The sequence below is a fragment of the Saimiri boliviensis genome, chromosome 8 (genome assembly GCF_048565385.1).
Source record: "Saimiri boliviensis isolate mSaiBol1 chromosome 8, mSaiBol1.pri, whole genome shotgun sequence".
NCBI lineage: Eukaryota > Metazoa > Chordata > Mammalia > Primates > Cebidae > Saimiri > Saimiri boliviensis.
Genome location: NC_133456.1, coordinates 14,077,064 through 14,102,700, shown reverse-complemented (window position 1 = coordinate 14,102,700; position 25,637 = coordinate 14,077,064). Strand labels below are relative to the sequence as shown.

At 39.3% G+C, this 25,637-nt stretch overlaps 1 protein-coding gene across 2 annotated transcripts in view; it reads right to left on the bottom strand.

The window, feature by feature from the left end:
• SMARCC1 (SWI/SNF related BAF chromatin remodeling complex subunit C1) overlaps positions 1 to 25,637 on the bottom strand; it is a 204,525-nt gene that overhangs the window by 47,357 nt on the left and 131,531 nt on the right. For both annotated transcript variants that reach the window (XR_012518724.1, XM_074403944.1), the window contains exons 22-24: positions 9,027 to 9,082; positions 7,656 to 7,770; positions 6,827 to 6,981 (exon numbers count right to left, since the gene is read on the bottom strand). Coding sequence is in view for 1 of the 2 variants with exons in the window: in XM_074403944.1 (XP_074260045.1) it covers positions 6,827 to 6,981; positions 7,656 to 7,770; positions 9,027 to 9,082 (326 nt within the window). In the remaining variant the exon portion in view is untranslated. The remainder of the gene's footprint in view (positions 1 to 6,826; positions 6,982 to 7,655; positions 7,771 to 9,026; positions 9,083 to 25,637) is intronic.

Sequence of the window (25,637 nt, the reverse complement as noted above, 5' to 3'; positions counted from 1 at the left end):
CCCAGGTTCAAGGGATTCTCCTGCCTGAGCCTTGTGAGCCTTGTGAGTAGCTGGGACTAAAAGGCATGTGCCACTATGCCTGGTTAAATTTTTATATTTTTAATAGAGCTGGGTTATACTATGTTGTCCAGGCTGGTCTTGAACTCCTGACCTCCCTCAAATGATCCACCCGCCTCAGCCTTTCAAAGTGGAATTATATTTTAAACACATAAATCCCACAAAGATCTTTAAAAATTGTAATACCCTGAACTGAAGCAGAAAGAATATAAACTGGGCCTACAACAAGTAGAAAGCAGGGCAAGAAAGTCACTCAACGTAAAACTGTGCTAAGTTTTTAAGGGAAAAGGAAAAAGACTCAGAAGAAAAAACTGAAAACCCAGAGAGCCAAGCCAAACTGTGGAGAACAATTCTGCAAGTAGGTCTGGGCCCTGGTGAAAGAACTAGAAATGTGTGCCTGGCTAGATTTCAAATTTGCTATGAACTATGACTGCTCTGTGTCTCCAATTTAAACCCTTCTTGAACAAAGTGCAGTTAACCTTCATGTGTCTCACCCCTGTTATACTAGTCCAGAAAAATCTTCAGATTATAGTACCAGCATTCGAGAAGCTGTAAACAGGAATCACTCCTGAAGAGACTCATCTGTACTTGGATCTGATTTACATAAGATCTGAGACCTCCAATGTCAGCTTAGTATCATAAAGAAATAAAGCCATGAGAGATCTATTTTTTAGTGGGGGAAAGGTACACAATTTATGACAAGAGAGTAGACTGTGGTGAATTAAGGTGGCACATCTTCTACCTTGAAGTGGCTCTGTGTCCCCTTACCTTGAATTTGGACAGAATGTTTGACCAATAGAGTAGGGTAGAAATTATGCTGTGTTATTTGGGGCTTCAAGCCATAACACACTGGCAGATCCTCCTCTTTGCTGCTTACGACATTTTTTTAATTTTTTTTTATTTTTATTTTTTGAGTGAACATGATTGCTATCTTCTCTTGAAGTTCTAAGGTTTGTAAAAAAAAGTCCAACTACTCCTCAGACTACCCTACACCAGCTTCTTAGAGCGGATGTATAAAGAGAGAGTGATGGTAGCCATCCCAGCCTAGGCACAGGCATATAAATGAAGTTGTCTCTGGCCCTCTATAGTAGCCCAGCCATGAGGTAGTACTGAGTGACTAGTCAATGCAATATGGAGCAAATTTTACCATGACAAATTAATAAAATGAGTGAGGTTTTTAACTACTAACTTCAAAGGTAGTTACATAAGTTACATGGCAATAAATATCTGAAACAGGAACGTTGCTGATGCTCAGACCATGGATTCTTGAAAGGTGTGGCAACAGTGATGACCAGGAAGAGGCCCAACCCTTCACATATTGGCTTTACAGAACCTGCGAAGAACGATGAGGTCTGGGACGGTGCCACAAAGGATAAACTGCAGCAGTCCCAACCTTTTCAGCAGCAGGTACCAGTTTCACAGAAGAGGATGGAAGACAATTTTTCCACGGGGCAGGGTATGGGGGTGGTTTCAGGATGAAACTGTTCCACATCAGATTACCAGGCATTAGATTCTCACATGAAGCACACAACCTAGATCCCTTGCATGCACAATTCACAAAAGGGTTTGCACTCCTATGAGAATCTAATTCTGCCTCTGATCTGACAGGAGGCAAACTCAGGCAGTAATGTTTGTTCTCACTCGTCCTGCCACTTACCTCCTGCTGTGTTGGCCTGGGGACCCCTGATATACGGAACACAGAAGAAACAACCTGAGATAAATTGTTAATGAGAAGGAAGTAATAAACTGGCTGGAATAGGTTGAGGCAAATTTTGTATAACAAAGCATGAATTCCAATGAGTAGAACAGAAGTAGTTTCTATGCAGTCATACAAATATGAAACTGAACAGGACTAACTGTTAACAAAATGACCAAATGGGCTATTTTCTCCTTCTGTCTCCTCTTAATAGGATTATTAAGGTATGGTAACAATGATCAACATATTTAATGTAAATCGATTTGAACCAACCCTTTTCTGTTAAAGCATTATGCCTAAAATATAGAATGACAATTTTCACACCTCTAGAAAGAATTTCGTGCTGGGTGCAGTGGCTAACACCAGTAATCCCAGCACGTTGAGAGGCTGAGGTGGGAGGATTGCTTGGGCCCAGGAGTTTGAGACTAGCTTGGGCAACATAGGAAACCCCATCTCTACAAAAAATTTTAAAAATAGCTGGGTGTGGTGACGCTACAGTGAGGCTCCTCCTTGCTATAGTGAGCCATGATCACATCACTGCATTCTAGCCTGGGTGACAGAACGAGACCCTGATCAAGCAGGCAAGCAAGCAAGCAAGAGAGAGAAAGAAAGAGGGAGGGAGAGAGAAAGAAAAAAAAAAAGAAAGAAAGAGAGACAGAGAGAGAAAAAAAAAAAAAAAGAGAAAGAGACAAAGAGAGGAAGAGAGAAAGAAAAGAATAAGGAATTTCAGAAACAATGCATCAAGTTATAAGACATTTCTGATAGGTAACAAAGAGTCTTCTTGTTGTCCCAAAGCTAATACCCAATTACCATGTTACAATGAATACACACCTACTTTTGCCATTTTGGAAAACGTGGACATGGGGTCATCTGTAGAATAAATCCAAAGGAACTATCTGTGCTTTTAAGAAAATGTCATCTCTGCTTTCTTAAAAGAACTGAACCTACTATTTCTGACAAAAAGAAAGCATGCTCTAATGTAGGGGATTTATACTTTATTCTGGTAATAGTTCTGGGGCCTTCCTTCTCCTCTAAGCCCAAAGACCCAGATGAGAAGGATCCAGAGCAACCAAACAATGGTGCTTCTGCTTACACCCACCCACCAGTCCTTTAGTTGAGATAATTCACAGTCTGTCAGCAGGTGCAATGAAAAAATGGACATGCTCTTGAAGAACTTTTCAGGGGACAACAATAGAAGCCATAAAGCATGCCACCTCATCTGTTTAGGAGCTAGACCTAGAACCTCTAATTACCACTCCATGTCAGTATGACAAATGATTATTTTTTATTTATTTATTTTTTTTTGAGACGGAGTTTCGCCCTTGTTACCCAGGCTGGAGTGCAATGGCGCGATCTTGGCTCACCGCAACCGCCGCCTCCTGGGTTCAGGCAATTCTCTGGCCTCAGCCTCCCGAGTAGCTGGGGTTACAGGCATGTGCCACCATGCCCAGCTAATTTTTTTTTGTAATTTTAGTAGATACTAGACGGGGTTTCACCATGTTGACCAGGATGGTCTCGATCTCTTGACCTCGTGATCCACCCGCCTCGGCCTCCCAAAGTGCTGGGATTACAGGCTTGAGCCACCGTGCCCGGCCTTGACAAATGATTATTAAGAAAAACTTTTAATAACAAAGCTGTTTACAGACACAGAATAACAAAATGAGAACAAGTGAAACTTGGATTGGCTACATAAGTTATATATTAATTATAGTAATTTAAATGAACTTCTTAACCCCTAATTACCACGTAGTATGAAAATGATCGTGTGTGCTATCACATTTATCAGATCTAGCTGTAAGTGGCACTGAAGTGTTCGCATGTGCCAAGTTGTGAAGCATGAGCATCTGTACACTTTCATAACTCAGAGGGAAACCTAGTGTTTGCTGAGAATGAAGATAGGAGCTCCTAGTAAACAGAAGGAAGAGTGGCTGATGATGAGGAAGTGAAAACTTAGTGACCTGAAGAGAAATCCTTCTTTGGATATCTTTTAAATTTTGTATGGAGTAGTGAAAGGGCAGGCCAAATGATCCATAAAAGTAGTTTTTCTGCGGTGAAGGAATCAAGCCATTGTAAGATGATCAGTAGTGCATACAGACACATCTTTGTGCCCAAAGTTGCACATATTAACAGCTATGAAGCCAGAGGAAAACATCATAAAGCACTTGTGATACTTTTTTATAAAAAGTACTATTTGTAGAGACAGAGTCTCACTATGCTGCCCAGGCTGGTCCTGAACTCCTGAGCAAAAGCGATCTTCCTGCCTTGGCCTCCTAAAATGCTGCAATTACAGGTGTGAGCCATTGCACCCAGCCTCGTGAAACTTTTTTTTTCTTTTTTTCTGTCTTCAATATTTCCAGCTGACTGGTGAAACTTTTTGAAGGTAATCTACATTTTTAGTTCTTCCCAAGACAACATATACTGAAACAGTGTTGCCAAGAGGAGAAACTGGCCAGCTGAGGTGGCTTATACCTATAATCCTGACACTTTGAGAGATCAAGGTGGGCGAATCTCTTGAGGCCAAGAACTCCAGACCAGCCTGGGCAACACAGTAAAACGTGGTCTCTACAAAAAAAGAGGAGAAATAACAGGAAGAGAAAACCATACACTGTAAAAAAAGAATGTCACAAAAAGCTTAGAGATAAAGGATTAAATTCTGTTTGGCAGAACTGCAAGAAACAGTTCAGTAAGGACAGGTAAGAAATGAGAGTTGAGAACTAAGAAGGGTCCTGATTATGGAAATCCTGACTCCTCTACTGAAGAGTTCAGAACTGTAGCCTGAGAGATGGGGGGTTACTGAAGAAAGTAAAATGCTCCTATTTGCATTTTTAAAGATTTCTGTGCATAATGTAGGATTCCATTTACATGAAGTTAAAAAGGAGAAACTAATCTATAGTGTAAGGAGACAGACTAATGATTACTCTCCAGGGAAGGCAAAGTAACTGGAATAAGAGGAAGCTTCTGGAGGGGCTGGTAAGTTATGTTTATTAAAATGGATGCTTGTGACATAGGTGGGCTCAGTTTGTCAAAACTTTACAAAGGTGTAGTCTTAAAAATGCCCATTTATTTGAATATAAGTTATACTTAACAACAAGCTAAAAAGCAAAAAAGATTACATTGGCTTCGGGTTAGAGAATGGGATTGAGGAAACAGGAAAAAAATTAAGGGAGGCTGACCTGAGTGAGCAGCTGGACAGTAGCAGGTGATCTAAAGCACCATGAAGGATTTGCTGGCTGAACAGCTATGGAAAATGAAGGAACCAGGAGTCAAAGATGAGCTGAAGTTGTAGGTTTGAAGACGGAGGAAGAGCACAAAGACAAAGCCCTGTCTACCTCTAGCTCCTCATTTATAACGTGAGAGGCCAGGCATGCTGGCTCGTGCCTCCAATATCAGCACTTTGGGAGGCTGAAGCAGGTGAATTACCTGAACTCAGGAGTTCAAGACCAGCCTGACCAGCATGGTGAAACCCCATCTCTACTTAAAATATAAAAATTAGCTGGCTGCAGTGGCAGGTGACTATAATCTCAGCTATTTGGGAGGCTGAGACAGGAGAATTGCTTGAACCCGGAAGGCAGAGGTTGCTGGGAGCCAAGATCACGCCACTGCACTCCAGCCTGAGAAACAGAGAGAGACTCTTTAAAAAAAAAAAAAAAAAAAAAAATTCTTGGTCATAGTCTCTCACCGTGTGTGTGTGTGTGTGTGTGTGTATACTTAATCCTTAAGTTCTCTAAGACACCTAATGACAGTATTACAGTGAGAACTTGAGCAGCTCAGAGACAAAGAGATGCCTAAACTCTAGCATGCCAGAAGACATACTAAAAATGATGGTTGCAATGAAAGAGCAAAACCAGACACATAGTGAAAAAAAAAGTCAAATTATATTAGCTGTCACTTAAGCAAACACATACCTGAAAACTTCCCAGATGGGGATGTAGGGAAGAGATAATAATTAATGTTAGCTAACGAGTCAGAAAAATATCTCCTGATCTGATTCTTTAATTTTAATTATTAGGAAGTATTGGCTAGTTTTAGTTATTAGGAAAAGAGCATCATCCAGTATGAATTTGTAAGACTTCAAGTTAGTATAATAACAATGATCAGCCAGAGTAACTGTATAAGTTGACTGAGCATGTGCTATGGCCTGTAAACACCTCCCTAACCTCCATCGTCTCGATCTCTGTCAGATGGGTCGGCATTCAAAACAGTGATCTTGCAGTTTGAACTGGTTCATTAGATTAAACACTGAGAGAGGTAGTTCACAGTATCTGAACGATCCGGGGGAATTAAAGACCATGAAAAGGCATCTTTATTAATAGATCAAGAACAGTTCAAAATAAAATGATTAGGAATGTTCTAGTAATCACTGTTTCTTGAAATGTGGTATCCTATAATGGAAGGAAAGTACTTCTGAAGTAGAATGAGGAAAAGGGAAAAGATTTTTTAAAACTTTAAATATTCATGTTTAGAATGACTTAAAATGTTAAATTAACACAAAGAGAGGAAAATAACATTCTCATGTCTTCTTAAATACACTCTACAGCTAATACTATAAATAGAAAAAACCACCCCCAGAAAAGCTGGCAAATTCAAGAAGAAAAAGAGCTATTTTAAGGTCTCTCTCTCTCTCTCCTTTCAGTCTGTAAGATCAGGGTGAAGTATTTATACAAGGAAACAGGTTTTTGTTTTAAAAATCATTAATATTTCAATCTGGTAGAAATTATTGGAACAATAGGCCAAGATAAGTTCTGATAGGCTAAGATAAGTTCTGCAGGCAAATTAAAAACAAAATAATCAGTTCCTTAAAGAGACTTAAAAATTTGCCTTCAATCTCTGTAGTCTTTACAAGACTAAATGTCATAATGAATGGAATGAAGGAAGTCACCCTTTAGACTGGATCTGCTATTTCTATCATCCTTCTCCTGCCTGTGGATTTCTTAACCTAGAAATGCCATTCAAGCAAATAGTCAACTCCGATTGGGAGCAAAACTCTTTATACTAAATGTTCCCAATTAACTAAAAACAATACGACCATTCACGGCTTAAGAGAGCACTGGAAAAGGGCTATCGGGGGCAAACCTTGGCTTTGGTAGCAGCTGAGGCAAGAGCAGCTGCTGCGGCTGTGGCAACATTTCCTTCGGAAATTTCATGTTCTACTTTCTTCTTCCCAGTATCACTTTCTCTTTCTTTACATGTATCAGTGAGTTCTTTGTTCTCTTCAGTCTCCTTTTCTTCTGAAAGTATCAGAAAGCTTTATTACTAGTGTGCCCAGTCTCAAAAATCTTTCTCCTTACCTCCACCACATAACAAACTAGGACTAATGTGACAAAGAGATGTTTATGCTTTTTTCTTCCTTTTAAGAGTTTTGTTGAGCCATTCCATACATTTAGGTCTGCCTCTATCGGGGACATATGTTCAAAACAGTACACTTGTTTTCCTATCATTACGCTAAATTCTGTGTGGAGGTCCCTTGGATAGATATAAAAGAAAATTCAGGGGAACTAAGTCTAAGACCAACATATTTGCTCATCAGTCAATGAAATGCTCAAGGAAGTCTAAGGTCTGTAGGAAATCAGAAGCTGAGAACAGAGTACTTCTGTAAGCCTGACAGGCATGATGGGGTGCATCAGCAACTGACACAGAAAATAAAATGGCAAGTCTATTAGGTGACTTCAATCCTGTTGGATAACTTGTTCTTCTACATACTAAAAGCACAGAGGAAAAGTGTAGCCACCAGCATTAGTATTAGTACCTATCTGCTAAATGAAACTCAATTACATACTTATTGTTACATTAAGAAACAAACCCAAAATAAATGAGAAAATATTTCTATATAAATAACCACCTACATTTCTCCAGTGCTTTTTAGAGTTTTACATAATAATATTTAGGAATTTCCTCAAATTACCTGATTTGGTATCCTCACTCACTTCACCATCCTGTTCCTTTTCACTATTTTTTTCATTTTCTCCATCTTGTGCTTTATCACCTTCATCCGTTTCATTTTCCACTTTGTTTTCTGCCTGAAAGGGATACAAAACAAGAGGACAGGCAGTGAGGAAAAAAAATAAAATAAAATAAAACCCAGACCTTTTTATGAGTAATTATCTTAGACTAGCAAAGGTTCCAATATTTTCGGCAAGAAATAAGACTAGATTCAAAAGTAACTTGAAGAGAAGAGCTGGAAAAGAAATAATAAATTCAGAGCAATACTTTCTACCACTTCAGCACTTAAGTGCTCACAAGATAATATGCCTCCAAAGCAGAGAGTCCCTGCCCTCTGCATACTCTGCTATAAAGCAAGGGTTACAATGCTCAGAGGAATATAAGTGGAATGAACTGATACTATTTGTTGACTAAAAACAGCCTGGGGCTGGGCACAGTGGTTTACACCTGTAATCCCAGCACTTTGGGAGGGGTGGATCACCTGAGGTCAGGAGTTCCAAGACCAGCCTGGCCAACGTGGTGAAACCCCGTCTTTACTAAAAACACGAAAATTAGCTGGATATGGTGGTGCATGGCTATAATTCCAGCTACTTGGGAGGCTGAGGCAGGAGAATCGCTTGAACCCAGGAAACGGAGGTTGCAGTTAGCCTAGATCACGCCACTGCATTCCAGACTGGAAGACAGACTGAGACTCTCTCAAAAACAAACAAACAAAAAAACAAAGGCCCACATCTTTACCTTTGTAATGTCCTGTTCTGCCTCACCCACCATGCATTTACATTCTTCTACAGAGCAGAGATTGAGCCACTAACCTACTGGCTACTTTGAAGCTCTTCACATACTGGCTTTAGTGTCTCTTCTCCCCAACTAGGGGGAATCTTTGATTTTCTAACCCCTATTTCAATCTTTATAGTTCTACCTACTCTTTAAAACCTACCTGAAATGTCACTTTCTCATTAATCCTTATCTAAAGATTCTTCTGCAGGCAGTTAGCCCTCACAGGAAATCACTTACTACCCTGTCATTCTCTTCTGGCACAAGTATAGGACTCAAACCTTATAATTCAAAATTCACAAGAACCACAACTTTTGTATTCATATTCCCAACTGTGCTTGAAAGGGGCACAAGAGGATAAGGAGTGGATATACCTTACCCCCATTAAATAAATGAAAAATGTCCTATATTATATCTTGTGAGAACTATACCTTAAACCAGCAAAGTCCAAGTGGCTGATAGAATTATTTAAGTCTCTTAAGAGAAACTCAAAAACACACAGAAAACAAATCATTATGCTCTTAAAGGCATGCTATCTGTGGTTTTACTGCTGTGTTACCTTTTCAGGCTGCTGACCATCAGAATCGGCTTCCATTTTTTCCTCTTCAGCTCCTTCTATGAGTAAAAGAATAAGAACAAATAATTCAATGTAGAAAAGGTAAAAGTTATCATTACACAGTTGTGAGTGTCTGAAATACAAATATACACAGTAAGACAGACAAATATCATAGCCACACAGTTGACAAAACAAGTCAGGCACAAAACAACACACATTGTATATGACAAAGTTTGAAAACAGGCAAAAAATAATCTATAGTGTCAGCACTCAGAACAGTGGAAAAGGGAATGTCCTAGGGTGCCAGTAATGCTCTGTTTCTAGGTCTGGAATTTGGAGAAATGAACTAGGCTGTCTACATAGGATTTTCGATTTTCTGTATGCATTAAAAAGTTTTTAAAAAGGCGAAATAAAAATAATTCATTTTCATTTAAGAGATGCTTGACAAGTATATATTTTGACTCAGGTACTGGGGAAACGTGGTTGACCCAGATATTCACTGAAATCTCAAGTGAATAACATTTTGACTAGAGAGGACACAACCCAACAAGTCCAGCACAGTATAACAGAGGTACATATCAAAAACAAATTACGTGGGAAAACTTATTTCACATGAGAAAACTATTAATTTTCTATACTTTTAGGAACCTAATAAACTAATGTCAAAATAAGTAGCTGGGTCTCATGGCTCACTCCCAACATTTTGGGAGGCTGAGGTGGCTGGATCATGAGGTGAGTTCAAGACCAGCCTGGCCAACATGGTGAATCCCTGTCTCTATTAAAAATGCAAAAAAAAAAAAAAAAATTAAAATTAAAAAAAAAAAAAATAGGGCCGGGCGCAGTGGCTCACGCCTGTAATCCCAGCACTTTGGAAGGCCGAGGCGAGCGGATCACGAGGTCAAGAGATCAAGACCATCCTGGTCAACATGGTGAAACCCCGTCTCTACTAAAAATACAAAAATTAGCTGGGCGTGGTGGCACATGCCTGTAGTCCCAGCTCAGGAGGCTGAGGCAGAAGAATTGCTTGAACCCAGGAGGAGGAGGTTGCGGTGAGCCGAGATTGCGCCATTGCACTCCAGCCCGGGTAACAAGAGCGAAACTCCGTCTCAAAAAAAAAAAAAAAAAAAAAAGCCAGGCACGGTGGTATGCACCTATAGTCCCAGAGTCTGAGGCAGCAGAATCGCTTGAACCCAGGAGACAGAGGTTGCCATGAGTCAAGATTGAGCCACTGTGCTACAGCTTGGGAGACAGAGCGAGACTACATCTATAAACAAACAAAAAGCCATATAAGCAAAAACTGAGAATGGCAGGGAAGAAACAAAGACAAACATCATAATAAAGGATTTGAATACACTTCTCAGTAAGATATAGAGCAGATATGAACACAGAAAGATGGCACAAATGTACATATACTGAATTCTATATCCACCAATTAGGGAATAATGCACATTAATTTCAAGCTTTCACACATTTTAAAAATAGTGATCACGAATTAGGTCACAAAGTGAGTCCTCACACATTTCAAACAACCACCGCCATACAGATCAATTTCTCCAACCACAATGTAATAAAAGTAGATATTTGAAATATAAAAATAAACTTCTCTATGCTTAGAAACTTAGTTGTGGGAAGCAAAAGTAGTAATAACAGAGAATGCAAAGCTTTAGGCTTAAATTAGAAAAGAAATAAAGGCTCAAAGTGGATATGCTCTATGTCCTTTAATAGATCATAGAAAAAGAAAACAGTATAGAAGGTAGGTAGGAAAAAACAGAAGATAGGAAAAAAATACACTAGGGTTTTAGAAAAATATACGAGAGAATTAATATTCCCAAATGTTGGTTCTTTCAAATGATGAATAAAAATGGTAAATGTAACTGATCAAAAAGGAGAGAGATGGCATAAATAAACTATATGAGGAATGGAAGAAAGAACATGACAGAGCAAAGTCAAAAAGGAGGTGGTAATAAATTCTGAAAAACTTTATTCCAAGTAAAATTTTACAATCAGATCAAATGAGAAAATTACTAAAAGAAATTTTTTTAATCAAACTGATTCCAGAAGAAAAAGTTCTGAATTGTCTTTATATTAGTTAGAAAAATAGAAATAACTATAAAACTTAAAAATACACAGGTCCAGATGTTTTATTCTGGGAAATTCTACTAAACTCCTACAAAAAGATGATTACAATCTTACATAATCTTTCTTAGAGAATAGAAAAAGAGGCTGGGTGTGGTGGCTCACGTCTGTAATCCAAGCACTTTGGAGGCCAAGGTGGGCGGATCACCTGAGGTTGGGAGTTAAAGACCACCCTGACCAACATGGTGAAACCCCGTCTTGTTCTTTTTTTTTTTTTTTTTTAAAGAGAGAATAGAAAAAGAGGGAATACCCCCACCTCAGTCTATGATACCAGTATAACCCTGATTCACAAATCAAACAGGGACAATAGATAAGAAACATCAGAGGGCACTAGGCTAAATCTCATTTGTAATCACAAATGAAAAACTAAGCCAATTATTTGAAAACAGAATAGAGCCATATATTTAAAAAGAGAATATTTATACTAGACAGAGTAATATGTCAGTAACAGAAGAATGACTTAATATTAGTTACTCTACAAACCTGTTTAATTACATGCATTGAAAAGTGTCTGATAAAACTCAGTATAAGCTCCTGGAAAACCAAGGCTACAAGGAAGGTTCCCGGTCTCCAAAAGCCTGTTCTCAAAAATCCTACAACAAGTATCATTCTGCACTGAAAGATGCCAACAGTATTCTCTTTATAAAATTAAGAGCAAGACAAGAATACCAATATTACTGTTTCCCTTCAATATTGTCACACAGGCCAAAGCCAACACAGTCAATTAAGAAAAAGAAATCAGGCTGGCTGGAGTGGCTCATGCTTGTAAGCCCAGCACTTCGGGAAGCCAAGGTGAATGAGAATCACTTGAGTCAAGGAGTTAGAGACCAGCCTGGGCAACACTGTGAAACCTTATGTCTACAAAGTATACAGAAACTAGCCTGACGTGATGATGAGGACCTGTAGTCTCTACTACTCAGGAAGCTGAGTGAAGAAGATTGCCTGAGCCTGGGAGGTCAAGGCTGAAGTGAGCTAAGACCTTGCCACTGTACTCCAGCCTGGGCAACAGAGCAATACCCTGTTTCAAAGGAAAAAAGAAAATTAAGGGAAAGCTGAAAAGAAAATGGTTAAACTTTGCAGAGAGTAAAACTGTCTACAAACAAAAATCTGCAGAAAACTTATTAGAAATAATGACAGGGTTCAGGAAGGCAGTGAGCTATAAAACTACCATATAAAACCAACTGCATTTTGATGTTAACCAAAAATAAAAATTCTAGATAGACACATGAAAAAATAAAATTTGAATGGTATCTTAAACAATACACAAAAAGCACTTAGGATAAAAGATAAACAACACTTTTAAAAAATTACTTTTATATTTTTTTAAGAGAAATGTTCTCCTCTGTAATGCAGGTTGGAGTGCAGTGGCAAGATCATAGCTCACTGCAGCCTCCATCTCCTGGGCTGAACTGATCCACCCACCTCAGCCTCTTGAGTAGCTGGGATTACAGACGTGCACCACTGTGTCTTGCTAGTTTTATTTTCTGATAGAGATAGAGGTTTTGCTATGATGCACAGGCTGGTCTTAACTCCTAGCCCTAAGCGATCCAACCACCTCTGCCTCCCAAAGTGTTGGGACTGCAGGTATGAGCTATTGCATCCATCCCTGAAATGCCTAACTATTAAAATCAAGGACTTCTCTCCATTAAAAGACTCCAAAAGAAAACAAACAAGTAACAAAATGGAAGAAAACATGCAGTATAGTAACTTGCAGAAGATTAGTACATAAGATCAAATCTACAAAGAAAAAGACAAATATTATACAAAAGTAAGCAAGTCAGAAATAACTGCTTTACAAAAGTACATACAACCAATAAACTTAAGAAAAGATACTAGGTTTGGTCCAGTGCAGTGGCTCAGATCTATAATCCCAGCACTTTCAGAGGCCAAGGTGGGTAGATCACCTGAGGTCACGAGTTCGAGACCAGCCTGGCCAACATGGTGAAATCCCATCTCTACTAAAATTAGCCAGGTGTGGTGGTACACACTATTAATCCCAGCTACTCAGTAGGCTGAGGCAGGAGAATGGCTTGAACCCAGGAGGCAAAGGTTACAGTGTGCTGAGATCACGCCACTGCACTCCAGCCTAGGCAGCAGGATTTTGCGACTCTGTCTCAAAAAAAAAAAAAGAGAGAGAGAGAGAGAGAGAGAGAGAGATGCAATATAAGACCAAAATGAAATGTCATTTTATGCCTGCCAGATCAGCAGAATCTAACACCAGGATGCACTGGATCAAGTGTTGCTGCCTGAAATGTAAAACAGCACACACACTTTGGTGAAAAAACTGAAATTTCCAGGCCAAGTTTGGTAGCTCATGCTTATAATCCCAGCAGTTTAGGAGGCCGAGGCAGGGGGATCAACTTGAGTCCAGGAGTTTGAGACTAGCCTAGGCAATGTAGTGAGACTCCATCTCTATCAAAAAAAAAAAAAAAAAAAAAAAAAGCCTATCAGCCAGGCATGATGGGGCACACCTAATAATCCCAGCTGCTCAGGAGGGCTGCTAGCCTGGGAATTCAAGGCTGCAGAGAGCTGTGATCACACCACTGTACTTCAGTTTGGGTGACAGACTGAGGGCCTATCTGAAAGCAAGCAAGCAAACAAACAAACAAAAACTGGAATTTCCTAAAATGTTGTTACCCATAGAACCAGTCCACAACAAAACAAGGAGTTGAGCAAGAAGTGTTCAAAGATCAATATTCAAGAATGTTCAATATTCTTCCTTCACTGACAAATTCATCCGATGAAAAAGTGACGAATGATACAGATAGCAAGCTTAGTGATGCAAGCTCCTTAACCTGACGTGTCGTCTGGTCAACCAACCACATGTTGAGTAGCACTGCATCTAAGAGAAATCCTGTATATGTGTAATGTGAGGTGTACACAAGGCAGTACATACATGTGTAACACAGAAACCACAGGATACAATCCAAACTGCCTATTCAATAATAGAATGGATAATTAAACCAGATTAGAATCACACACAAAAGGATTTCACAGTAGTGAAAATACATCTAAAAAACATAATATGGAGTGAACAAGAGAAAAAAGCAAGTCTCAGAAGTATGACATGGTAATTTAGAAGTCCAAGAAAAAAATACAGTCTGAATATACCATGTTTTATAAACCTTAAAAACAAACAAAATTACATGTCACATAGTGCTTAAGTACATTTATGTTTGTGATAAAAGTTATTTTCACAGTATTTAGAATGATTTAAAATTCAAGATGCTTAGTGCTGGGAAAGGATAAGTGAAAGAATATATGGAAGGAACAGACTGATTAAATTATTGGTAATATTCTAATTCTTACTTCAAATGAAATTCATAACCTCCGTTAAGACACACTGTAATATAAGAAAGAGAGCTAAACAAAAGACTAAACAACTAAATGCAGATAGGGTTACAAAAAAGCCCCAAATGCAAGGCATGGGTGGCTCAGGCCTGTAATCCCAGCACTTTGGAAGGCTGATGTGGAAGGATTGAGGCCAGCAATCCAAGACTAGCCAAAGCAATAAAGTGAGACTCCATCTCTAGAAAAAAAAAAAAAAAAAAATGTTAAAAATTAGCTGGGCAGCCAGGCACAGTGGCTCAAGCCTGTAATCCCAGCACTTTGGGAGGCCGAGGCGGGTGGATCAAAAGGTCGAGAGATCGAGACGATCCTGGTCAACATGGTGAAACCCCGTCTCTACTAAAAATACAAAAAACTAGCTGGGCGTGGTGGTGCGTGCCTGTAATCCCAGCTACTCAGGAGGCTGAGGCAGGAGAATTGCCTGAGCCCAGGAGGCGGAGGTTGCGGTGAGCTGAGATGGTACCATTGCACTCCAGCCTGGGTAACAAGAGCAAAACTCCATCTCAAAAAAAATTATAAAATTTAAAAAATCAAAAAAATTAAAAAAAAAAAAATTAGCTGGGCATGGTGACGCATACCTGTGGTCCTGGCTACCTGAGAGGCTGCGGAGAAAGGACTGCTTGAGCCCAGAAGTCCAGGGCTACAGTGGGCAATCATCTCCAATGCTCTCCAGCCTGGGTGACAGAGGGAGACCTTATCTTTAAACAAATAAAAATTAAGGCTGGGCACAATGGCTCATGCCTATAGTGCCGGTAATTTAGGAGGTGGAGGCAGGAAGACAGCTTGAGGCCAAGAGTTCTAGACCAACCTGGTCAATATAGTAAAAGCCCATCTCTACACAGAAAAAAATTAAAATAAAAACAAAATTAGCTGAGCACAGTGGTACACACCTGTAGTCCCAGGTACCTGAGAGGCTGAAGCAGAAGGATCACTTGAGCCCAGATATTTGAGGCTGCAATGAGCTATGATCGTACCTCGCACTCCCTCCTGGGTGGCAGAATAAGACATGGTTTCATCACCCAGGCTAGAGTGCAGTGGCATACTCCCCGCTTAATGTAAGCTTTGCCTCCCAGATTCAAGCGATTCTCCTGCCTTAGCCTCCCTAGTAGCTGGGATTACAGGTGTCCACCACCACGTCTGGTTAATTTTTGTATTTTTAGTAGAGATGGGGTTTCACCATGTTGGCCAGAGTGGTCTCAAACTCCTGACCCCAAGTGATCTGCCAACCTTGGCTTCCCAAAGTGATGGGATTATAGACATGAACCACTGTGCCTGGCCAAAAATAACTTAAAAAAAAATGGTTTTATGCAAATAGGAAACAAGGAAGGAAAACCAATTTCCGTATTTCTCAGTATCTTTATTAACTGTATCATCCTCTTGGTATTCCATGAAATGGCAACCCAATCTTGACTTTCTTCCAAATTTCTAACCTTCCAATAGCAATTAGTCAATAATTCCTATCAACTCTCTCAGTGAAAATATCTCAGGCTGGGCATGGTGATTCACTAGAGCCTAGGAGTTCGAGAACAGGCTGGGCAAAGTGAGACCCTGTCTCTACAAAAAAATCAGCCAGGTCTGGGTACAAAAGCTTGTAATCCCAGCACTTTGGGAGGCCGAGGCGGGCAGATCATTAGGTCAGGAGATCAAGACCATCCTGGTTAACATGGTGAAACCACATCTCTATTAAAAATACAAAAAATTAGCCGGGCATGGTGGCAGGCACCTGTAATCCCAGCTACTCAGTAGGCTGAGGCAGGAGAATTGCTTGAACCCAGGAGGCAGAGGTTTCAGTGAGCCGAGACTGTGACACTGCACTCCAGTCTGGGCAAGAAAGGGACACTCCTTCTAAAAAAAAAAAAGAAAAAAATTCGATGGGCATGGTGGCACATGCCTATAGTCCCAGCTACACAAGAGACTGAGACAGAAGGTTGCTTGATCCCAGAAGGTCAAGCCTGCACTGAGCTGTGTTCATGCCACTGCACTTTAGCCTGGGTGACAGAGCAAGACCCTGTCTCAAAAAAATAAGAAAAAATTCAAATATGCAACCCCACACTGAATATGAGTAGACGTAAGATGATTATAAAGGTTGAACCTTCTTAAAATGAATAAAATTGAAGTTAAATAAAACTAAAACTAAAACTAAATTGACAGTAGTCCTAGGCTACCTGGGAGGCTGAGAAGGCAGGAGGATGGCTTGGGCCTAGGAGTTTGAGGCAATGATTGTGCCACTGCCCTCCACACTGGGTGACAGAATAAGACCTTGTTTACTAAAAACAAACAAAATCCCCAAACTTCACATTATTTCTAAAATTTCTTTCTAATCCATGACAGATTATGCACAAATTACTTGTAGATAAATATGCATTAAGTCACCTTGGCTGAGTCGGCTTAGAAACTGAGTAATATATGGTGGGAGAAATGCAATATGATTTATTTTCTTGCAAAGATACCTGCTTTTGAAATGACTACCCACCATCTGTAGGTCCACATGCCAAAAGGATGATACACCTACTTTGTCTATTGGTAAGGCAAGCCAAGTTTGATATCAACTCTTTAATCAGCTATGATTCCAAGATGAACAGTTACATAATATTAGCATTTATTTATATGATAATGGTACAGAGACAGACTCTCTGTAAGTGGAGAAACACAGAGACAATGCTCGGGCATTTGTTTCTGTTTTTTAAGATGGTGTACAACTATGTTGCTCAGGTCCACCTCGCTCAGATTTTTAAGGCAATATCTGTTAAGGATTTAATGGCAGGACCAAGTGGGGTGGCTCACACTTGTAACCCTAGCACTTTGGGAGGCCAAAGTGTGAGGATCACTTGAGTCCCAGGAGTTCAAAAACAGCCTGGGCAACAAATCAAGACCCTGTCTTTAAAAAAAATGAAGAATTTAATTGTATGTTGTGCATTTCTCAAGACGCTATGTAGAAGAGTATGTAAACCAATTTCTGGCTGGACATGGTGGCTCATAACTTCCAACACTTTGGACAGCCGAGGCGGGTGGATCACGAAGTCAGGAGTTAAAGACTAGCCTGGCTACCATGGTGAAACCCCATCTCTACTAAAAAAAAATACAGAAATTAAGGCAGCCCCCTGGCACCAAGCAGCCTGAAAGTGCCCCAGCCCAAAAGCTAAAATACAAAAATTAGCTGGACATGGTGGTACATTCCTGTAATCCCAGCTACTCAGGAAGCTGAGGCAGGAGAATTGCTTGAACTCAGCCCCGGGAGGCAGATGTTGCAATGAGCTGAGATCACACCACTGCACTCCAGACTGAGCTACAGAGCGAGACTCTGTCTCCCTACCGCCCCCCCCAAAAAAAGAAAAGGAAGTTCCATTATTCTACAAAATATGTTTTTAAAAATCTGCTATTAGATGTTGACTTGAAAAAAGAAAAAAAAAAAAACAAAAAAAAAAACCTCTCTTTGGTCTAAATCATTAGGAGGTCATAGCCTCTCCATGTATCTCATGTCATTTTGTTGCTGTTGATAAACGAGCAGGTTAAAAATCTTTCCCCACAAATGTGTCATCTGTCCCGTCTACAGAGTTAAAGAGGATTAAACAACTTAAACAAGAAGGCATATAACTTTAACTAGTGGGTCATGCGCCAACGGCATTCTAGTAATAACATGATTAGCAAAAATAGCATGATGTCTAGTAACTATTTCCTAATGAACTGAAGGAACTGGGAAAGGCATGTTGGAGAAGAGAACTAAGTATCTGCCAAGTAGCTGCCTTTAATCTAATAAAAGTGTGTAATAGTCACGAAGTACAACTATTTGGCAGGAACCACCCTCCATTTTCTGGACTTCATTTGTAAACTGCTAGCAGTTATTTTCTAAAACAGACTGAACCATGCTACTTCTATTTTCTGATGATTTCCCAGGGTTTGCAAGGTAACAACCCTTCAAAATCAGTCCCATAGCCATCTCCACAGCTGCATGCACTTGACCAGAGTACCTGCTCCCCACATACCTCTTGGCATTCATTCCAGAAAATGCCACCTACATTCATTCTTTTTTCTCCTTGTTTTTTCCTGTATAGAAGGTCACATCCTTTGTGAAGCCCTCCCTAATGGACTCAAGCAAAACTGTGTTTCTTCTGCATGAGCCTCTACTTAACACCAAAACTATCTTCATAATAACACTAAGACGTTATTTTCCTTTTCATTCTCATTCTCACACAAATTTGGAGTCTGACACTTTAGAGGCTGCATGATACACAATGAAATGATCAGTCAGACAGTGAAACGAATCTGCAGTCATGAGTTCTTTCAAAAGTTCCTCAGTCTTTATATTACAGATGGTACCTGATATAATGATTTGACTTATGGTATTTCAACTTTACAATGATGAAAAAGCAATATGCATTTAACTGAAACCATAATCTGAATACCCATACAATCATTCTGCTTTCCATTTTTTGACGTAGCATTCAATATATTACACAAGATCAATACTTGAGTAAGCTGTGTGTTACATGATTTCGACCACCTGTAGGCGAATGTAGATGTTCTGAGCATGTTTAAGGTAGGCTAGGCTAAGTTATGTTTGGTAGGTTAGGTGTATTAAATGCGTTTCAAATATTTTGAACATATAAAGGGTTTAGTAGAACGTAAACCCGTTGAAAGCCAAGAACCATCTGTATAGTAAATATCAACAGGCATAGTCCACATAATTTGAAGCATCTGGGGTTCTCCTAGATATTTTTTAAGTGTATAAAGGAGTCCTGAGACCAAAAACTTTGAGAATGTACAGTTTCATAGATTCTGTCTTGTCAATGAAGAAAAGAATGAAACACACATGGTAGGAATCCAGTTTATACTTCCATGAGACTCATACACACCCTGTATTTAACTGCAAGGGTCCCATAAAGCCAGCAATACACAGACCAAGCTCACAACCATTAGCATCACAATCCCTATAACCTAGCTACAGCCTATCTTTGTAGGCTATTCATTCCACGTCCTTATTTGAACTTTGTTTTGTGGCCAATCTAATTTATTTCCCATCCTCTGAATAACTTTCCACTTCTGTTTCTGCAACTTCATTCACATTGTTCTACATAATTGAATACTTTCTTGAATCTGCTCAGTGACATTCTTTTATTTTTTTTGGAGATAGAGTCTCACTCTGTTGCCCAGGCTGGAGTACAGTAGGGCGACCTCGGCTCACTGAAGCTTTCACCTCCTGCGTTCAAGTGATTCTTGTGCCTCAGACTTCCAAGCTGCTGAGATTGCAGGGATGCGCCAGGTGTGGACCCGGTTGATTTTTGTATTTTTAGTAGAGACAGGATTTCACCATGTTGCCCAGGCTGGTCTTAAACCCCTGACCTCAGATGATCTGTCTGCCTCAGCCTCCAAAAGTGTTGGGATTACAGGCACGAGCCACCATGCCTGGTCTTCTAAACCTCTTTTTCTATGGTCAGCTCAAATCTACTTTCTTTGCGAAGCATTCCTCCATCAAAAATTCCATGTCCCTTTATAAGAATTCACTTTTTTATTTTTCAAGAGACAGAGTCTTGTTCTTTCACCCAGGCTGCAGTACAGTGGCATAATTAGACCTCACTACAGCCTCTAACTTCTGAGCTCAAGCGATCCTCCAGTCTCTGCTTCCCAAGTAGCTGGGACAACAGGTGTGCATCACAATATCTGGCTGGCTTTTTTTCTTTTTTGTAGAGATGAGTTCTCACTATAATATATTGCCCAGACTAATCGCAAACTCCTGAGCTCGAGCGATTCTCCCACCTTGGCTTCCCAAAATTGTAGGATTACAGTCGTAAGTCACCACACCTGGCTCCTGTGTGATAATTCTTATAGTCCTTCCTATGTAGAGTCCTCCTTGAATAAACAATACTATACTTCATACTATTGCCAACCCCCCAAATGCTGAAATTTTTTTCATGTATGCGTAGCACAAAAAATAGCCTCAATTAGTAGAGGTTATTAAATGTATGCCACATGACATGACTTGCCCACAGCAAGAGGTATGTATCAAATATCCAAACTGCCTGATTTGAAGAAACAATTTCCCAAAGGTAGACAGTTATATTTTATAATGAAAGCCAATTTCTTCCTGAAAATATACATTCTACTACCTAATAAATACGAGCCATTAGAAAAGTCACATAACTCCTAGTCAGTCCTTAGAAACTAAATGTTCAATTGTGAGCTACTCAAAAGTTTGTGTCTGTATTTCAATATGTTTTTAAATATATTTGAAAGAGCCTTTTAAATATAAAAAAGAAAGAGAAGCCCATTCTACATGATGTAAGTCTGATGATCAAATATGGTTCCACATTTTTCTTACATGCACTGGCCTAGAGTGTTTTCACACATAGTGCTTTAGAAGTGCCTGACTTTAAAAATAATATTACGGAAATCCTCATGGTGAGAAGAGTGAGGCTACTTATAAGATATGAATAGTATCTGAGGCAAAAATTCTAACAGTCATTTCTGGGCTATATGTTTTTAGACAGTTACTTTTTAAGTATTACTTATTGTTAGGATTATCTTAATCTCATAATGGTCTGGGCTAGAGACTAGTCCTTGACCTTCTTAAAAACGAGGAATGATTGATTAGTTGTATTCTTTTACACAGAGCAGTGACAACTGGCTCAAGATATACTCATGGGAAACCTGTATTCCACATATTGTTAAGGAGGTCAGTAGAAAATCTACTGATTGACATGTTAAAAAAAAAAAAGAAAAGAAAAAAACGTATTATTCTATTTGTGATTAAATTTCACCAAAAGCCATCAACTTGTAAGGGAAACACTTCAATTAACTTATTCCCTAAAAATCTGTCTAAACTAGAATTGAGATGTAGAGAGTAAATCCACTCGGTAGCAACAGAAATGAAACTAATATTTAAGATCAGGAATTATAAATGAGGGTTACAATAAAAGGTTTTTGACAGACCCTTGACTAGCCTTTGAATGTACAAGTACATTCCAACTCTCTTGATGGAAAAGGCCGGTGTCCTACAAACAAACAAAGATTCACTGTATTAAATAACTGATACAGGAAAATGCCCTTATCCTTAGGAAATACAAGGCGGACCATTTAGGGTACACAGTAGGATCTAGTCTTCAACTTACTTTGAAATAATTCAAGAAAAAGAAAATAATAAAAAACATTTACTTAGACAGCTGAATATGGAAAAGCTGAACCTAATTGGTAGATATACAAGATTTCACTATGGTATCCTACCAATCTATCAGTATGTTTGCTATAAGTAAACAAGTTATCAGATAGGTAAAAAAATATTTACCTGTAATCCTAGTAAAACATAAGCATAAAATGTGGCCTTACGTTGAGTGTGGTAGCTCATGTCTGTAATCTCAGCACTTTGAGAGGCTGAGGTGTGATGATGGCTTGAGCTCAGGAGTTTGAGACTAGTTTAGGCAACATAGTGAGACCCTCTCTCTACAATAACTGAAAGATTATCCAGGGATGGTGGTGCACACCTGTAGTACTAGCAGAAATGGGAGGATTGCTTGAGTCCAGGAGGTCAAAGCTGTAGTGAGTCATGATCATGCCACTGTATCAAGCCTGAGTGACATGGCAAGGCTCTGTCTCTTAAAAAAATAAACAAATACATAAAAATTTAATAAAATCCTTAATAGAGCTTTTTAATAAAAGCCTAGTGATGCAGTGAAGAAAATTTTCCTTGATAATCAAATATATGTTATCTGAAAAATAAATCAATTTAACAACTTCTCTATGGGGTATATTCTCATCGAACAGTCAGAGTTAAGACTTTAAAAACTAAAGGTCAGACTCAGGCCAGGAATGGTAACTCATGCCTGTAATCCCAGCACTTTGGGAGGCCAAAGCAGGCAGACTGCTGGAGTCCAGGGTTGGAGACCAGACTAGGCAACATGGCAAACCCTGTCTCTATTTATAAAAAATTAAAAAATAAAAATAAGATGTGGTGGTGCGCCCCATTGGGAGGCTGAGGTGGGAGAGCCCAGGAGGCAGAGGTTGCAGTGAACCAAGGTCGTGCCACTGTACTCCAACCTAGGCAACAGAGTGAGATCCTGTTTGAAATACATATGTCAGACTCTGACACTCTTTTGCTCAAACTGCTTTACTTGCTCCACTTTGCATAAACATTCAAATTTTGCAACAGCCCACAAATTAACATCTCATATGACCTCCCCTCTCCCATCAACTGAGCTGTTATAATTGTACATGAGCCTCCTTGCTGTTCATAAAGTACGCCAGGTAACTCCTGCCCAGGGGGCTTTACACTGGCTTCTCCCAGTGCCAGAAACAGTCTTACATTGGTTGTCTACACAGCACTCTTGCTCACCTTATTTACATCTTTGCTCAAATGTCATTTTCTCAATGAGACTTCCCCTGATCATTGAAGATTGTAATTCCCACACATCACGCTTATCTTTGCAACCCTGCTTTGCTTTTCACCATAGCACATCAGCCAACACACTCTTCATATATAATTAAATTAAATCAAATCTATACATACTGTTTGACTATACATACTGTTTGATTAGATTGCTGTCCATCTTATTATACTCTACAAATATAAAATAAAAAGTTCAGAAACTTTGGTTTACTTTGTTTACCAGTACCTTAGCATCTAGAACACAAAGAAATGATGTGATAGTAAGATATATTTATGGTTTTATTTTTTGTGATTATGTCCAAGAAAGCTTCTTTGGCACAGGCTCATACACTCAATGATACTGACTGAATTTTGGTGTAAGGTTTTTGGTTTTTATTTGAGACAGGGTCTTGCTTTGTCACCCAGGCTGGAGTGCAGTGGTACATATCACAGCTCACTGCAGCCTCAAACAATTCTTGGGCTCAAGTGGTCCTCTCACCTTGGCCTCCTGAGTAGGTAGGACTATAGGTTTGCACCACCATACCCAGCTAATTTTTTTAATTTCTATTTTTCGTGGAGATGGTGTCTTGCTATGTTGACTAGGCTGGTCTCGAAATCCTGGCCTCAAGCAATCCTCCTGCCTGTCAAAGTGTTGGGATTACAAGCATAAGTCACAGCACCCAGCCTTCTTTGGGTTTTGTTGGCATTCAGTGGCATATATAGAAAATCAACCACAGCTGCTCTGCCTGATGCATCTGTCTATTTTGGGAGACAGGTGCTAAGTTCTGAAGAGGGCCTGGGCTCTTTAGTATTTTATTTCCCATAATATCTAAGAACAGTATTTTGGAGCTATTAGGCCTTTAAAGATGCTTGCTCAATAAATCAAAACCACACAGACATACCTACATACTTTATTTCTGGCAACCTGCTACAGAGAAGAGAAGTAGAGCTTTGGATTAGAGATTTAGGTTAAATTTCTGGTTCAGATACAGACCTATGTAACCTCTCTATGCCTCAGTTTCCTTGCTTTTACAATTAAAAAAAAAAAGTTACTTCTGCCAAAGGATTCTCCTATAAAGAAACTCAAATAGCCAATCAAAAATCCCTATATGAGGCCGGGCGCGGTGGCTCATGCCTGTAATCCCAGCACTTTGGGAGGCCGAGGCGGGTGAATCACGAGGTCAAGAGATCGAGAGACCATTCTGGTCAACACGGTGAAACCCCATCTCTAATAAAAATACAAAAATTAGCTGGGCATGGTGGTACACACCTGTAGTCCCAGCTACTTGGGAGGCTGAGGCAGGAGAATTGCTTGAACCCAGGAGGCGGAGGTTGTGGTGAGCCAAGATCGCGCCATTGTACAAGATCGCGCCTGGGTAACAAGAGCGAAACTCCGTCTTAAAAATAAACAAATAAATAAATCCCTATACGATGTGGACTAAATATGGGTACTCAAAGTATGTTTTATATGCCTAGAATGGTCTAGTTAATGAAAAACAAAAAATATACAAATGTACAGAAATCAATAGTTCTTGGTGAATAACCATAGTTTAAAAGATGGACTGAAGAAGACCCTTCTCACAAGCAAACACTCATTTCCTAAATAATTCCTATGGAAAATCACTTCAAATATGAATGTAAGAGGTGTTTGAGTGTTCACCCAGCTTTACTTTCATTTCACCAAATACATCATATATTTCTTCTCTAATCCAAATTCACAATGAAATGTTAGATACGTTAATGACAGGAACCCAAAATAAGTACTATATTTCATAAGAAAGCTTATTTTCCTTATTTAAAAAAAAAAAAAAGGCCAGGCATGGTGGCTCACACCTGTAATCCAAGCACTTTGGAGGCCAAGGCAGGTGGATCACCTGAAGTTGGGAGTTTAAGACCAGCCTGACCAACATGGTGAAACCCCATGTTATTAAAAAAAGAAAGAAAAAAGAAAGCTTATTTTCCCTGTAGTATAATTTTACCATAGTTAATACCTATGTGTACACATGTGTAACACAGTAAATTAAGTTACAGTATTTTACCACAGTTAATATCTATGTATACACATGTGTAACACAGTAAATTAAGTATCACAATAAACAGTACTATGAACCCACCACCCAAGCACAGTATTATCTTGTTACATAAAATCCTGTATCACTCTGTTTCAAATCAGTGCTCTATGCAATAAGGCAGTATTTTGCTACACGAAACGTAAGAGATATACTGTTGGCTTTCTACTTCAATTTTGGTGAGCCAATTCCCGAAAGAGAAACATTTGCTGCTTCTCAATGTATTCCATTTGTCAGAATCCAATATAAATCATATTATCTATAATAGTCCAGGATAAGTTACAAAGACCTATTCTCAACTCATTCGAAATATTCATATTATGGTCTGTTTTCCTATGCTTACTGTAACAGGACCCAAATTCTGTTGCTGCAATAAGTGAGTACAGAACACACTTGAAAGAGGTTAACTGGGAGGCTACTTCCAGATACCGTGAATGAATTTTACTGTTCATGCCACTCAAAGTTCGGCCCTTATACTCTCATGTGCCTCCTGTAGCAGTCCAAGCTCTGCATGCTGCACAAATCATAAATTCATTAATGAATCAGGAGAATCCAGCCCCACAAGAACCAACATTGCTAGATACTTCAGTCTTGTTTCAAATCCCACTAAACTAGAAACGGCTAAATTTGCAACCTATTTCATAGCCACTAATGCTCTATGGTATCATCTACAAAAACTTGTTTTCAAAACATACATGTAAAATC